We start from the raw sequence: 13223 nt of genomic DNA, 5'->3' as shown, positions 1-13223 counted from the left end.
GATGTTTTGGGTGTTCTTTTTTACTTTTATTTTTATTCTTATTTTTACTTTTTTTTTGGAGTAATGAAAATGTTCAAAAATTGTGGTGATGAATGCACAACTATATGATGGTACTGTGAACAGCTGATTGTGCACCGTGGATGACTGTATGATATGTGAATACATCTCAATAAAACTGAATTAAAAAAAAAAAAAAAAACTTGCCTGAGGCTGCATAGCTGATTGGTGGTAGGACTGTGCTCGAACCTTGAAGCTATACTTCCTCCTCCTATGCTATGATGCTGCCTAAGTCTAAACTGCCAACCACATTCAAAGGACAAGCATTCCAACAATACCTGCAACACTTGACGCTAATTCACCTGTCCCTTCTGGAGAAGCTGGGATGGACGCATCTGTTGGAGAGGTGGCTGTTTCACCCGATTGGGTCTCTTCTGCGTGCAAGGGACTTGAGGACTCGACTTCTGGATGCACCTCTGCGGGAGGCTGGGTCTGCTGCCCCCAATCAGCCTCTGGGATGCTGGTGCTGATGACAACCTCCATCCCTGAGGTGTGACCAGACAGGTCTCTGCTGATTTCAGTCCGGTCTCCAGAAGCCATGGGCACGACCGAAGGCAAGCCTGATGCCTCTGTGCCCACATGGTAGGTGGCAGTTGACTCTCCACTCACTTCCAGTGCAGCTGAGCCCTCCCGGGGGCCCTCCTCAAAGGCAGAGGTGCTGCCACTCACACCCAGGCCTGGGGCTGTCTCGAGGTCAGTGTGATGGAAGGCAGAGGTGGTTGCACTCAGATCAGGGGACACTGACGTGTTCCCACTTGCCTCGGGGGCAACAGACGCCCCCACCTCAGTCTCGGGATAGGCAGATGTCTCACCACTGGATTCTGGGATGGATGATGCTTTTACCTCAGACTCTGGGAGCCCTGGGGTAGCTGCAGTAATGTCCCCAGATGCAGAGGTTTCCCCACTGGACTCAAAAGGCTGGGGGTGTGTCACAGGGGGTCTTTGGCCGAGTTCCTGGGAAACAGTTGGTTCAGTGACAACTTCCACAAAATCAGAAGTGATTAAAGTAACTTCTGGAAGTCCTGAGGCCTCCCCACTGGTGCCCATGGCTGTAGAGGATTCTCCACTCACATGGGTGGTACCATAAAAGTCCCCACTAATATATGGAGTGCTTGGTGGCTCTCCACTGGGCTCTACTAGCCCTGACTGGGGCCCACTTAGGTCCAAAAATCCAGAATGGTCTCCAGACATGTCTGGGACTCCGGAATGGACACCACTGAGTTCCAAAATGCCTGAAGGTCCTTCTCCTGCTTCCTGGGCTGTTGAGGCCTGGGTTACAGATTCCACCAAAGTTCTGTCTACCAAAGAGATGGTGGGAAAACCCGATGGACGTCCACTGCCGTCATATGCCCCAGAGGGCAGGCCACTCCCAACATCAGCTCCAGAGGATTCTCCACTGACCTCAGCTATTCCACTGGGCAGGCCACTGAATTCTGGAGCTTGGGACGGAAACCCACTGGAGTCGACATCCACCATCCCAGATGTGCCCCACAGATCTGCCTCCCCGGAAGGGAGACCACTGAGTTCCACGGACCCTAAGCCTTCTTCTTCTTTAAATGTTGCAGGGGTCACTTCAACAAAACTGGTGTCCACAAATGTAATTCCAGAAGATTCACCACTGCCACTAATGGCACCAGAAACCAGATCGGGGATTCCAGATGGTGCCCCGCTTAACTCTGGCAACCCTGACGGTTGCCCACTGAGATCAGGGACCCCAGATATTTCTCCACTCAGGTCAGTTATGCCAAACGGTTGACCACGGCCAAAAAGAACTCCAGATGCTTCTCCACTGACATCTGGTTGTCCAGAGGTCAGTCCACTAAGCTCAGTCACTCCAGATGTTTCTCCACTGGTGGTTTCAGGAAACCCTGATGGCTTCCCACTGACATCAAAGAGTCCTGATGTTTCCCCACTGGCGTCAGGAAACCCTGATGGCTGCCCACTGACATCAAAGAGTCCAGATGTTTCCCCACTGATGTCAGGAAACCCTGATGGCTGCCCACTGACATCAAAGAGTCCAGATGTTTCCCTGCTGATGTCAGGAGACCCAGATGCCTGCCCACTGAGTTCAGTTCCTGAAGGTAGTCCACTAGTTCCCCCACTAATATGCAACTCATCAAAGGGCAGCCCGGATGTTTCTCCAGCACCACTGATCCCGATAGTTCCCCTTCCTTCCAGCTCACCTGCGGTAGTGGCTGTGACCACTTCCACCAATGTGGCATCCACTAAGGAGACAGTTGGAAACCCAGATGGAAGCCCACTAAAGTCAGGCAGACCAGAGGATGGGCCACTTCCAAGATCCACCCCAGAATACTCACCAGAGGGAAGGCCACTTGCTTCTGGAGCCTGCCCACTTCCTAGCGTTTCAGAAGGCAGTCTGCCAAAGTCCAAGATTCCAGAAGCAAAACCCACCGAGCCTTCCTCTCCAGAAGGCAACCTGCTGAGGTCCTCAGCTGCAGAAGCAGAGGTCTCTAGATCCTCTCTTCCAGAAGGAAGTCCACTGAGGTCCCCTACTCCAGAGGCAGAGGCTTCTGGGCCTTCTTCTCCAGAAGGAAGCCCACTGAGGTCCTCTATTCCAGAGGCAGAGGCTTCTGGACCCTCTCCAGAAGGCAACCCACCAAGGTCCTCTACTCCAGAGGCAGAGGCTTCTGGAACTTCTTCTCCAGAAGGCAACCCACCAAGGTCCCCTACTCCAGAGACAGAGGCTTCTGGACCTTCTCCAGAAGGCAACCCACCAAGGTCCTCTACTCCAGAAGCAGAGGCTTCTGGTCTTTCTTCTCCAGAAGGAATCTCAACAAGGTCCCCTACTCCAGAGGCAGAGGCTTCTGGACCTTCTCCGGAAGGCAACCCACCAAGGTCCCCTACCCCAGACGCAGAGGCTTCTGGTCCTTCTTCTCCAGAAGGAATCTCAACAAGGTCCCCTACCCCAGACGCAGAGGCTTCTGGTCCTTCTTCTCCAGAAGGAATCTCAACAAGGTCCCCTACTCCAGAGGCAGAGGCTTCTGGACCTTCTCCAGAAGGAAGACCGCTGACGTCCCCTACTCCAGAGGCAGAGGCTTCTGGAACTTCTCCAGAAGGCAACCCACCAAGGTCCCATACTCCAGAGGCAGAGGCTTCTGGACCTTCTCCAGAAGGAAGTCCACTGAGGTCCCCTACTTCAGAAGCAGAGCCCTCTGGGCCCTCGCCTCCAAAGGAAGTGCTGGACCATTCAATTCTATCTTCATCCCCTGAGGCCAGTCCACTTCCTGAAGGCAGGCCTGAGCCCACCACAGAGGTCAGACCACTGAAATCAAGGTCTCCAGAGGGCAGTCCACTTGCACTTGCAAGGCCTCCTGAAACTTCTCCACTGCCTGTGAAGTCACCACTGACTTCAGGGGCCCCAGATGGCTCCCCAGGGCCTAATAACTCAGTCCAGCTGGGCACTGAGGATGTGGGTATGTATGGCTCCTCCGAGGGGTATGGCTCCTCTGACGGGGATGGCCTCTCCGATGGGGACGGTGTCTCCGACGGTGACAGCTCCTCCGACGGTGATGGCTCCTCCGACGGGGACGGCTCCTCTGACGGGGACGGCTTCTCCGATGGGGACGGTGCCTCCGACGGGGACGGCTCCTCTGATGGGGATGGCCTCTCCGACGGTGACGGCTCTTCTGACGGGGATGGCCTCTCCGAGGGAGACAGCTCCTCCGATGGGGACGGCTCCTCCGACGGTGACGGCTCCTCCAAGGCTGAGGGCACTCCAGTTGCAGAAGGGCCTTCTGTACTTTCTTCTGTTGCTGCACCAGTGGGAGGCCACGTGGGAGGGATTCCTGGAGGAGAGACGGAAGAAAGAGGAGGTGTATATTTATTAACTCTCCCCAATTTTAAGCACATACAGAGAAGATGAACTCTCTCTTCCACAGTAAAACTTTTCTCTTAAGTGCTCAGAGATGTGTTGAGACACTTTTTAATGGAACCTTGCATAGCATCTCAGGAAAGAAGGAAGGGGGGAAGGAAGGGAGGGGACCAGGAAAGTCCCCTGCCACCTTCAGGACCAGTGTTGGCCAGACTTGTGGTGCTCTGCAAAACCCTGGGGGTTACCACTCACACAACCCACTTGATATGGGGACCTGCCCACCAGCGAGGGAAACCATGGTCACCATTCAAGTGTTTCTACATTATTCATTTTATTTATCTAAACCAGTCGTTCTCAAAGTGTGGTCCCTGGACCAGAAGCATCAGCATCACCCAGGAAATTGGAAAAGCAAATTCTCAGGCTCCATTTTAGACCTACTGTGTCAAAAACTCGGGAGGTGGGACCCAGCGCTGTGCCTTAACAAGCCCTCCAGGGGGGTTTTTTATGCACAGTGAAGTTCGGGAAGCACCGATCTGGAGCCAGTTTTATGGGAAGTTCCACCCTTCTGAATGCCTGCCAGCCCTATCACTTGAACCTTTGGAGAGCCACGTGATACTGACGCACGCTTGAGCGTGAGAACCACTGATCTGAACCCATCCCTCTGAGGTAGGGAAGGTCAGATGGTGCTGTCTGTAAAAATATATAAACTTTTTTCCATTCTGAGTGAATTTGGTTGAGAGAGAGAGAGAGAGAGCGAGAGAGAGAGAGAGAGAGAGAGAGGGAAATCCCACCATTCTAAATAATCATGGCTACATTATTTTCTTTTGGTTTTGTTTCCTTTGACATTCTAAAGATAACCAGTCTGGGTTTTGGGTCTTGTATGTACCTTTGAGTTAATTTCCCTAATGGAGAACCTGAGGCACAGAAGGGTGCTGGATCCCACTTGGGCAGGTGGGAGAGGGGGTGGAAGTGGGGGGCAGGGGGAGTTAAGTATAGCCCTGATGGTATACAAGATGATTTTAGATGGGGTCCAGAGAAACACCCTTTTAATTTTGATAGTTACGCATTTTAATGTACATATCAGAAAAACACTGGGATAGCCATTCACAGTCATGATACAAATTTCTCTTTTAAATTATTATTTAGGTTTCTTCTGTAAAGCAAGTCAATTTAAAGAAAAACAGAGCACCCAATAATACAGATGGTTTCCAGAAATCAACAAGGTGGTTGGGAAATGACTGATGTTCAGGAGACATTTCTATGGGGCTGCTGGAACCCCCTGCCCCCTCCTGCTCCTCCTGCACCCCTCTGCTCTGATAAATCTCCTCTAGTGGTTGTCAGGGTCCTAGGCCCAGCCACAGTCTCATGCCAAAGAGGACTTGGTTACTGTCCTGGTGAAGGATGAGGAAAGGGCCACATCAGATGTGGCTGCTGGGCAAGAGAATCCCGCCGCTGCCTTCTTACCTTCTGGCGTGGAGGGAGCCTGAGGGTTTCCAGCACCCACAGGATTGCCTAGCACAGCCCAGGAACTGCCACTGACTGAAAGGCTGGATGGATGAATGGGAAGTTCTGATATACTGTTTTCCTAAGAGGCACACGCCTTGGGTAAGCTGACACACGCGCATTACTGTACATTCTTTAGTTCGGCCTTACCCAAACTCGGTGCCACTAGATATTAGGAAGTTTCCACCAAACAAAGGCTCTGTGGTTCAATTCATTTGGGACACACAGCATGCATCACCTCCCCTCTCCCCCCAAGCTCACTAGCTTGGCAATTTACAGTGCCTATTAGCATATCCAAGGCTCTGAGAAAGTTTGCAGCGAGGACACGTTACTCTTTCCGTAAGCCAGCATTTCCCAAATCTTAGTGGCCACAAAATACTTTTTCCAAAAAAGTTTGGGGACTGCTACTTTCACCCCATCAAGTCACATCTGCTTTAATTATAACAGATTGAGCTCGGGATGTTCTGACTGGGGAGGCCTGGCCTGGAAGAGGGACATGGAGAAAAGAGGATGGGTCACAGTCAAATGTCCAACAATCACACCCTCCCTGGTTCCTTCTCCTCTACTGGAGAGCCTCCTATAAGAGAATTTAAAAAAGGTTGGGGGTGGGGGATGTCAGTGTGGGAGGACAGAACAACAGAGTCCCCTCTGATCAGCACAGTGTGGGGCATTTGGGGTCTTTGTGCAGGAAAAGGAACAGAGAGAGAGGTGTTCTGTGACAAGGTGGGGAGGGCCAAGAGGCCAGCTGAGGCAGCTACAGTTGCCCACAGTGGCACAGGACCCAGGGAGAGAAACCACCCCCCAGGGCCCACCCCAGGCAGACAGGAGACTGCGGCTTCAGGGCGTGCCCAGAGCCCAGGCTTCACCCACCTCGTGGTGGGGAAGTGCCCACTGGGGTGTAGGCTGGTTCCCACTCCGTCTGGTTTTCCGGCTCAGTGGTGAAGTCAGGGAGTGCGGTCGTCACTTCCCCCAAGGGACCGGCGGCCACTCCAGGCCCCACCTGGGTGATGATCCAGTCTTCCACATCAGGGGGTAGTGTGACTGCGCTGCCCTCCTCTTCTCCCGGAGAGGGCTCCGCTGAAACACCTAAGGGGGGGATGCAAGTGGTGAGGTTCCTGCCCTTACCAGCATGCTGGCTCTCTGCCTTCTCCATAGAGCCATTTGCACCAGCTGGACAATATCAGCGTGCACATCTATCCTCAGTGCTTCCCATGTACTACCCCAGCTCATCCTCACAACAACTCTCTGAAGTGGGAACTGTATCTCACCATTCTGTAGGAGAAGAAGTAGAGGAACAGACAGGTTAAGTGACTTCCCCAGGGTCACACAGCTATTAAGTGGCAGAGCCATAATTCGAATTCAGGTCTGCTTGAGTTTAGAGTCCAAGTTCTTATTCATGACTCTTTACTTACTTCTGGGGGAGCTTCAGAAGGATGCAATTACCTTGGGGGCAAAGCCTAAGGTCACAGTAGTTCCAGAGCTGCCTCTACTCCAGAGGGACTGATCTTTCCCCCTTGCTCTGATGAAGGGGGCAGTGGACAGATGGGTGGGCCCAGGGAGTCACCATCTGAGCAGAAGGGGGAGCTGGAGGAGAGATGAGGCACATACCTCGGAAGCAGAAGGCGTGGTGCCGGGACAGCGGGTCGAGGAGGCCAGTCTGGTTGGGGTAGAGGTAGATGGTCCTCACACCGGGCCTGTCTCCACCGCAGGCGGGCCGCGGGGTGACGATGGGGTAGCGAAGAGTGCCGTCCGCCAGCCAGCCAGCATAGCACTTGTCCAGGCCACGGCTCCAGGCAGCGTAAAGCTGGCCCGTGGAGGCCAGCGTGGCGTTCTGGGATTCACAGAACTCCTGGGCTTCCTGGAAGGTGAACTGCTCGAGGCGCGTGGCGAAGAACACCTCCCCTGGGGGACAGGCAGGTGTGGGACCCTCGACGCCCATGGCCGGAGCAGCCCCTGCTCACCCAGGGGCAGGGCTCCCACTCACCTGCACGCCTACCCCCAACCCTGCTCCCTGTGGCACACACAGGGTAGCGACCCAGTCCAGCTCAAATGTGCATCTTCTTTGACCACCCCCTTAAATCTGCTGGGACACTGGGAACTAAGGTGACCAATGTCCTGGCTTGTACGGGACTGGGGTGCTGGGATTCAGGCCTTCCAGAGCTAAAAGGGGAACATCCCAGCCAAACTGGGAGGAGTTGGTCACTCTTTGGGGGCATAACTCCTCTCCTTCTATCCTTCTGGATTCTCCAGTCACTCTTAGGCATTCCCCTCCCTTGGCCCACAGGGCTCCCCCTGGACACCCTCCAATCCCCCCATGCTTCCCTGCACCATGGCACCGAGCGCTGTCGTGCCATTGGCCTGTCTCTCGCACCACCACTCTGTGACCTCATGGAGGGCAGAGTTTGGGTCCCGGAGCCACTGTTTTCCAGCGCCCAGCACTGTGCTGGGGTGGCTATCCGATGTGGGGGAAGGAAGCTCACATTTATCAAGCCCCTACTTGTGCCAGGCACTTTTCATACATGTCTCATTTAACTCTCAAAAAAACCTCTGGGGTGGGTATAAATCAGCCCCATTTTATAGATGAGAAAACTGAGGCCTACAGAGGTTAAGTAATTGCTCAGAGTCCCGGAATAAGTGAGTGGCTGAAATCTTTTTAGCACATCATCTATTTCCAAAATTGGGTTCAGTGGAATATTAACTTGGTGGGATATTACTTGAAACGAAACAAAATGAAACAAAATTAAATAAAGCAAAATAAAGGGTCTGTGGTCAAATATACTTGGGAAATGCTGGGTTAAACAGAGTTAAAGGTTTGTTGTTTTTTTTTACTGTGGGACTTCTCAGAGCCTTTGACTTGCTTGTGGGCATTGGGACTCTCCGAGAGGCAGATGGTATATGCAGAATTTATTTATAATAAATTGATTTATCTACCCACAGAGAACTCATTTTAAGGAACCAAGTGTCTTTACGATGCTGGGGGAGACCACGTCAACCATCTAGCAGGGAGGCCTGGGGCCTGACCCAGCGAGTGGCTGGGTAGCCTTCCTTTCTAAGTAAGATCCTTTCCCACCTGGAAAACTGGGTGGGAACCCCTCCTCTCTGGGGTATCCCCTGTCACCCCCTGCCCATCTAGGGCCCAGAGTATGTACCTTCAAGCCTGTCCACATAGCAGTAGACATCGTAGGTTTCTGATGAGGGGCGCACGCCGTATGTCCTGACTCCTGGGCTGCTGTCCTTGTCACCCACACATGGGGTCCGTGGGCTCACAATGGGGTATCTGCAAAGGAGGGCGGGAGGGGCGGATGAGGGCCTGTTCTTGGAACTGAGGGAGGCAGGGCCCCATGATCAGGCCTTTGGGCACTTGGGGGCTCAGGCGGGATGTGTCTTGGGTTGTCTGATGGGATTCACACCAGGAAGGAGGCCCTCATGCAGCAAGTTTCCTGGGCACTGGGGGAAGGGTCTGGAGGCCTCTGGGGGTCCCCGGCTCCAGAATGGAGCCAGATGCATGCAAGGGCACTGGGCCAAGTTGGAGGGGGCTGGGTGGCTGGAGGGGTCTCTGGAGCAGGGGCTCCCTCTTTATGTCTCTTAGAACCTGCCCCGGGGCCCTCCCCCACCCTCTCAGAATACCCCCTGGTCCTGGGGAGAAATTAAGGAGTAGCTATGGAATTACTAATGAATTAACGAATCCACAATGCATCGGGAGCCCACTCTGCACTGGGAGCTGTGCCAGCTGTGGCTCCCCCAGCCAGACCCTCAGGGGCCTGGCTCTCTGTCACCTGACAGTCTGGTCCTGCAGCCAGCCGGCGTCACACTGCTCGTAGCTGGCTTCATAGGCAGCCTGGAGCTGCTCCGGCGAGGCAATGACGGCCCCGGTGCGCAGGCAGGCCTGCTGCGCCTCCTCGAAGGTCAGCGAGTAGCGCGTGGGCCCCGGGCGATAGTGGAACACCACTCCTGCCCAGGGTGGAGAGGGCGAGAGGGGGAGAGGGCGAGGGTCAGTCTCCAGCACACATGGGGCACTGCAAGGCCTCTCCCCATGGGCCCGGCTCTCCCGGCCACAATGGGGGCATCGGGGGTGTGGCGATGGATGGCCATGTCCACCTGCCCCTCTCCAGGAGGGAGCCCACCCGGGCCTTTACAGACACCCCTCCAGAATGTCCTCCTGGTTCTTGGACTTGGGTTTGGGGAGCTGCTGAGCTCTGAGTGAAGTCCCCATTCTCCAGACACTAATTAGGCACCGGGAACACCATCATCCTAGAACAGGGATCAGCAAATGTTTTCTGGAAAGGGCCAGATACTAAATATTTTAGGCTTTGTGGGCTCTACGGTTTCTGTCCCAACCACTCAACTCTGCCATTGCAGCTGGAAAGCAGCCACAGCGAATATGTAAATGAACAGGAGTGGCCATGTTCCGATAGCTTTATTTAGGGACATTGCAATTGGAATGTTATATAATTTTCATGCATCACAAAATATTATTCTTCTTTAGATTTTTTTCTCTACTACTTAAAAATGTGAAAATCGTGCTTAGCATACGGGCCGTATAAAAACGGGCTGCATCTGGCCTGTGGCTGCAGTGTGCCAACCCTGTCCTAGAGGGTCAGAACGGGGGAAGGCCTCAGGGTCACCCAGGACAGTGGTTTTCAAGTGGCCTGGTTCTACAAAGGCAGCTGATGGAGCAAGGAGGTTTCACGAACAGGAAGGGCCCCAGTCTACCCCACTTCACCCCTGGGGTGGCATATATATCTGATATATGCCCCGGGTTTCCACATGCGATTTCATTTGAAGTAAGAGCTTTGTGGCAAATGAGTTTGGACATCGCTGGCCTGCCGATGCCCTCTGTTTTATAGAAGAGGAGAGCAGAGTCTGAGAGGACAGAGGCTGGCCCCTGGCCACGGGACAAGTTGGAGATACATCCAGGATGGCCTCCCGCCCCCTGCGTGCATCCCCTGGGGGGAGGGGGGCGGCACTCACCCCCCAGTGGGCGGGGCTGCCCGGGGACCTCGGTGGCCCCTGGAGCAATGGTCACATGCACCACCAGGTCCTCGCTGGTGAAGGCTGTGGCAGGCCCCAGGCCAGATGTGAATTCCTCGGGAAAGCCCCAGGGCCTGGTGGTCTCTCCAGTCCTGCTCTCCGCCTCGGGGGAGGTGGTGGCCTCTAGGTCAGGGACAAAGGTGAAGGGCTCCTCGGGCTCCAGGGCGGTTGGGGAGACGTCCAAGATGGGCTTTACGGTGAGGATGACGCTGCCCCGGGCTTCACCCTCGGTGATGTTTCGGGGCAGGGGCAGCTCCACGTCAGGCCAGGTCACCGTCTGCACGGTGATGTTGTCCTCGCCACCCACCCCAAAGAAGTCTTCTGGGATGTCCACAAAGTCTTCACCTGGGGCAGGGGGCAAAGGCAAGCCTTAGCTGCTCAGCCTGGGACTGGCCGGAGGGGCATGAGGGGTGGGCTGGCGGTGAGCATTGATCGGCTCTGCCTCCTTCCCTGCCAGGGTAGGAAAGCACCTACTGAGTGCCAGGCACCTCGGAGGGCCCACCACAGGGGTCCTCACTATTTGAATATTCATTACAGTCACTATCTGAATATTCATTTGCAGTCCCCCACAGTTTCAGGATTGCAAAAGGATACAAGAGTCAGCATAGCACAAGGTATTGATCGATCAACTCACTGCTTACAAAATCAGTTTCCACTCCAACATCCCATCCCACTTCACACCAGCTGCCACCTCAACCCTCTAAGGGCACCCTGCTGACCAGCTGATGTAAGCAGCCAGTGGGACAATGCAAAGCGGTCACAAAGTGAAATCGAAAAGTCTTGCAGAAGATGCTGGAGTTCATGAAATTGATAAAAATGATTTTGGAGAGCTCTCTGCCTCACCGTCGTGGACAGATAAGGGTCTGGCCAAAATGGGCCAGTTAACAATTAAAAAAAAAATATCCACAAGAGTGATGCTACTTCAAAAAAGTGGTCAGAATATCAAAGGTTAAGAGAGGTTCTGAGGCACAGGTATGAAACCCTAATTATTTCGGCAAAAAAAATCTTTATGTAAGATAAACACAAAATGAGATGTGTCATTGTGCTATCACCAATTCTTTGATGTCTGGATGCATAAAGCATCTAGTCAAAATTTTAGGCATCTTTATTATTTATTGTCCTGTGGCCCCAAGAATTAGCACTTAATTGTAATTAACACCTGAACAATGTTAAATATGTTAGAAACTTGTTTTTAAAATGTCTAGTCTTAGTTTTCAAGAGAAAGTCCTGATTAAAATGTGCACCCACTCTTTCCCACAATACTTTGGTCCTCCTTTCAAGTGGATTCAATTTACAATGTCAGAGAACAGCATCTTCCCTTGGGGGCACGGTCCCATGTCAGCACCCCTCACCCCCACCCTCCATGCCATCATCTCCCCATTAGACAGATGAGGAAAGCAAGGCTCAGGCTCTGATATTCCCAGGGTGGCACAGTAGTAAGTGGTAGAGCAGGGATGCCAACTTGAGGAAACAGACTTGGAAGCGCGTGCTTTTAATCCTGCTCTTGGCTGATCAGAGGAGACAGGGCTAAATACGCTGCAGCCTCCATTGTCTCTACCCTTTAGCACTTCCTAGGAAATGGTGCAAACAGGGTGTGCCAAAGACACGGGGTTCTGGTACCCAGTGGCCGCTCAAGGAAGGTGAGAACCCCATGTCCTCCCCTTTCCAAGTTCTCTTCCCCGGGGCCCTGTCTTTGGCCTTGTGATGCCCCTTCCGACCTCCGGCCGCAGCCTCACCTGTGTAGCAGATGGCGTCGTAGCGGGACGAAGGGTCCGGGTAGCCCGTCTGGTTGGCGTGCAGGTAGACAGTCCTCACGCCCAGGAGGTTGCCCCCGCAGTTGGGCCGGGCCTTGGAGATGGGGTAGCGCACGCTGCGGTCAGCCAGCCAGCCGGCGCTGCACATGTCCATGCCGCCCTGCCAGGCCAGGTAGAGCTGGCCCGTGGTGGCCAGCCGGGCACCCAGCCGCCGGCACTCGCTGGCCGCCTCCTGGAAGGTGAACTTCTCAGGGGACGTGGCGTAGAAGACCTTGCCTGTGAAAGAGGTGGCCAGCAGCGTGAGCCTCTCCCTCCTGCCCCCCTGCCCCAAGTCCCCCAGACACATCCATGCATTTCCACCAGGTCCTGAGTCTCTTCTCACTTGGTGTGCCCTCAAGCATCTCAAAGTCCTGGTCCCACATGCCTGAATCTCAGATCCTGACCCCCAGTTCCTATTTTCCATCTTCTGGGTTTTTGAGCAGGGAGATACAGGTTAAGAAAACAGGGGGACCAAGAAGGTTGCAGCCAAAATGGCCAGGAGGTGGGGGAAAGGGTAGAGCAAATTTGAGAGACAGGACGAAACTCCCCCTGCTCAAAAGCATCCTTGCCATTGGCAGTTTGCTGCGGAACGTTCCACCACTCGGTATCTTTCCTAGGAGTCAAGCATTGCCCATGCAAATCAAATACTTTTTTTAAAAAAATTCATATTCTGATGGGAAAAGCAGGCATCAGACTTGGGTGCCTTAGGGTGGCGGTTTCCAAACTGGCATCTCTAGGCCCTGGGGAGTCCATCAGGGCATCAGTTGGGGCCTGTAAACTCTTTTCAGTATTTGCAAGAACCTAACAAGGTGGTGCTGGGGAGGGGAGGCAGTGGGCCTCCGCTGATGGAGATGGTTCTGGTTGCCCCCCTGCTGAGTGGCAGCTCTGACTGGCTGCTGTGTTTGTTCTTGGTTAACCAAAAATAGGAACACAAATACTTGTTATTTAATAGACCAGTTGGCCTCCTGAAATGAACAGGAGGAAAAAGGGCTATGGTGGTGAGAAAG

General features: G+C 53.6%; 1 protein-coding gene across 1 annotated transcript in view; it reads right to left on the bottom strand.

The window, feature by feature from the left end:
- ACAN (aggrecan) overlaps positions 1-13223 on the bottom strand; it is a 62029-nt gene that overhangs the window by 15788 nt on the left and 33018 nt on the right. The window contains exons 6-12 of the mRNA XM_037835339.1: positions 12160-12453; positions 10364-10768; positions 9169-9343; positions 8542-8669; positions 7001-7294; positions 6263-6478; positions 336-3863 (exon numbers count right to left, since the gene is read on the bottom strand). Of these exons, the coding sequence (XP_037691267.1) occupies positions 336-3863; positions 6263-6478; positions 7001-7294; positions 8542-8669; positions 9169-9343; positions 10364-10768; positions 12160-12453 (5040 nt within the window). The remainder of the gene's footprint in view (positions 1-335; positions 3864-6262; positions 6479-7000; positions 7295-8541; positions 8670-9168; positions 9344-10363; positions 10769-12159; positions 12454-13223) is intronic.

The sequence above is a fragment of the Choloepus didactylus genome, chromosome 4 (assembly GCF_015220235.1).
Source record: "Choloepus didactylus isolate mChoDid1 chromosome 4, mChoDid1.pri, whole genome shotgun sequence".
Lineage (NCBI taxonomy): Eukaryota > Metazoa > Chordata > Mammalia > Pilosa > Megalonychidae > Choloepus > Choloepus didactylus.
The sequence above is the reverse complement of the archived record's forward strand: the minus strand, read 5'-3'. Positions and strand labels throughout refer to the sequence as shown.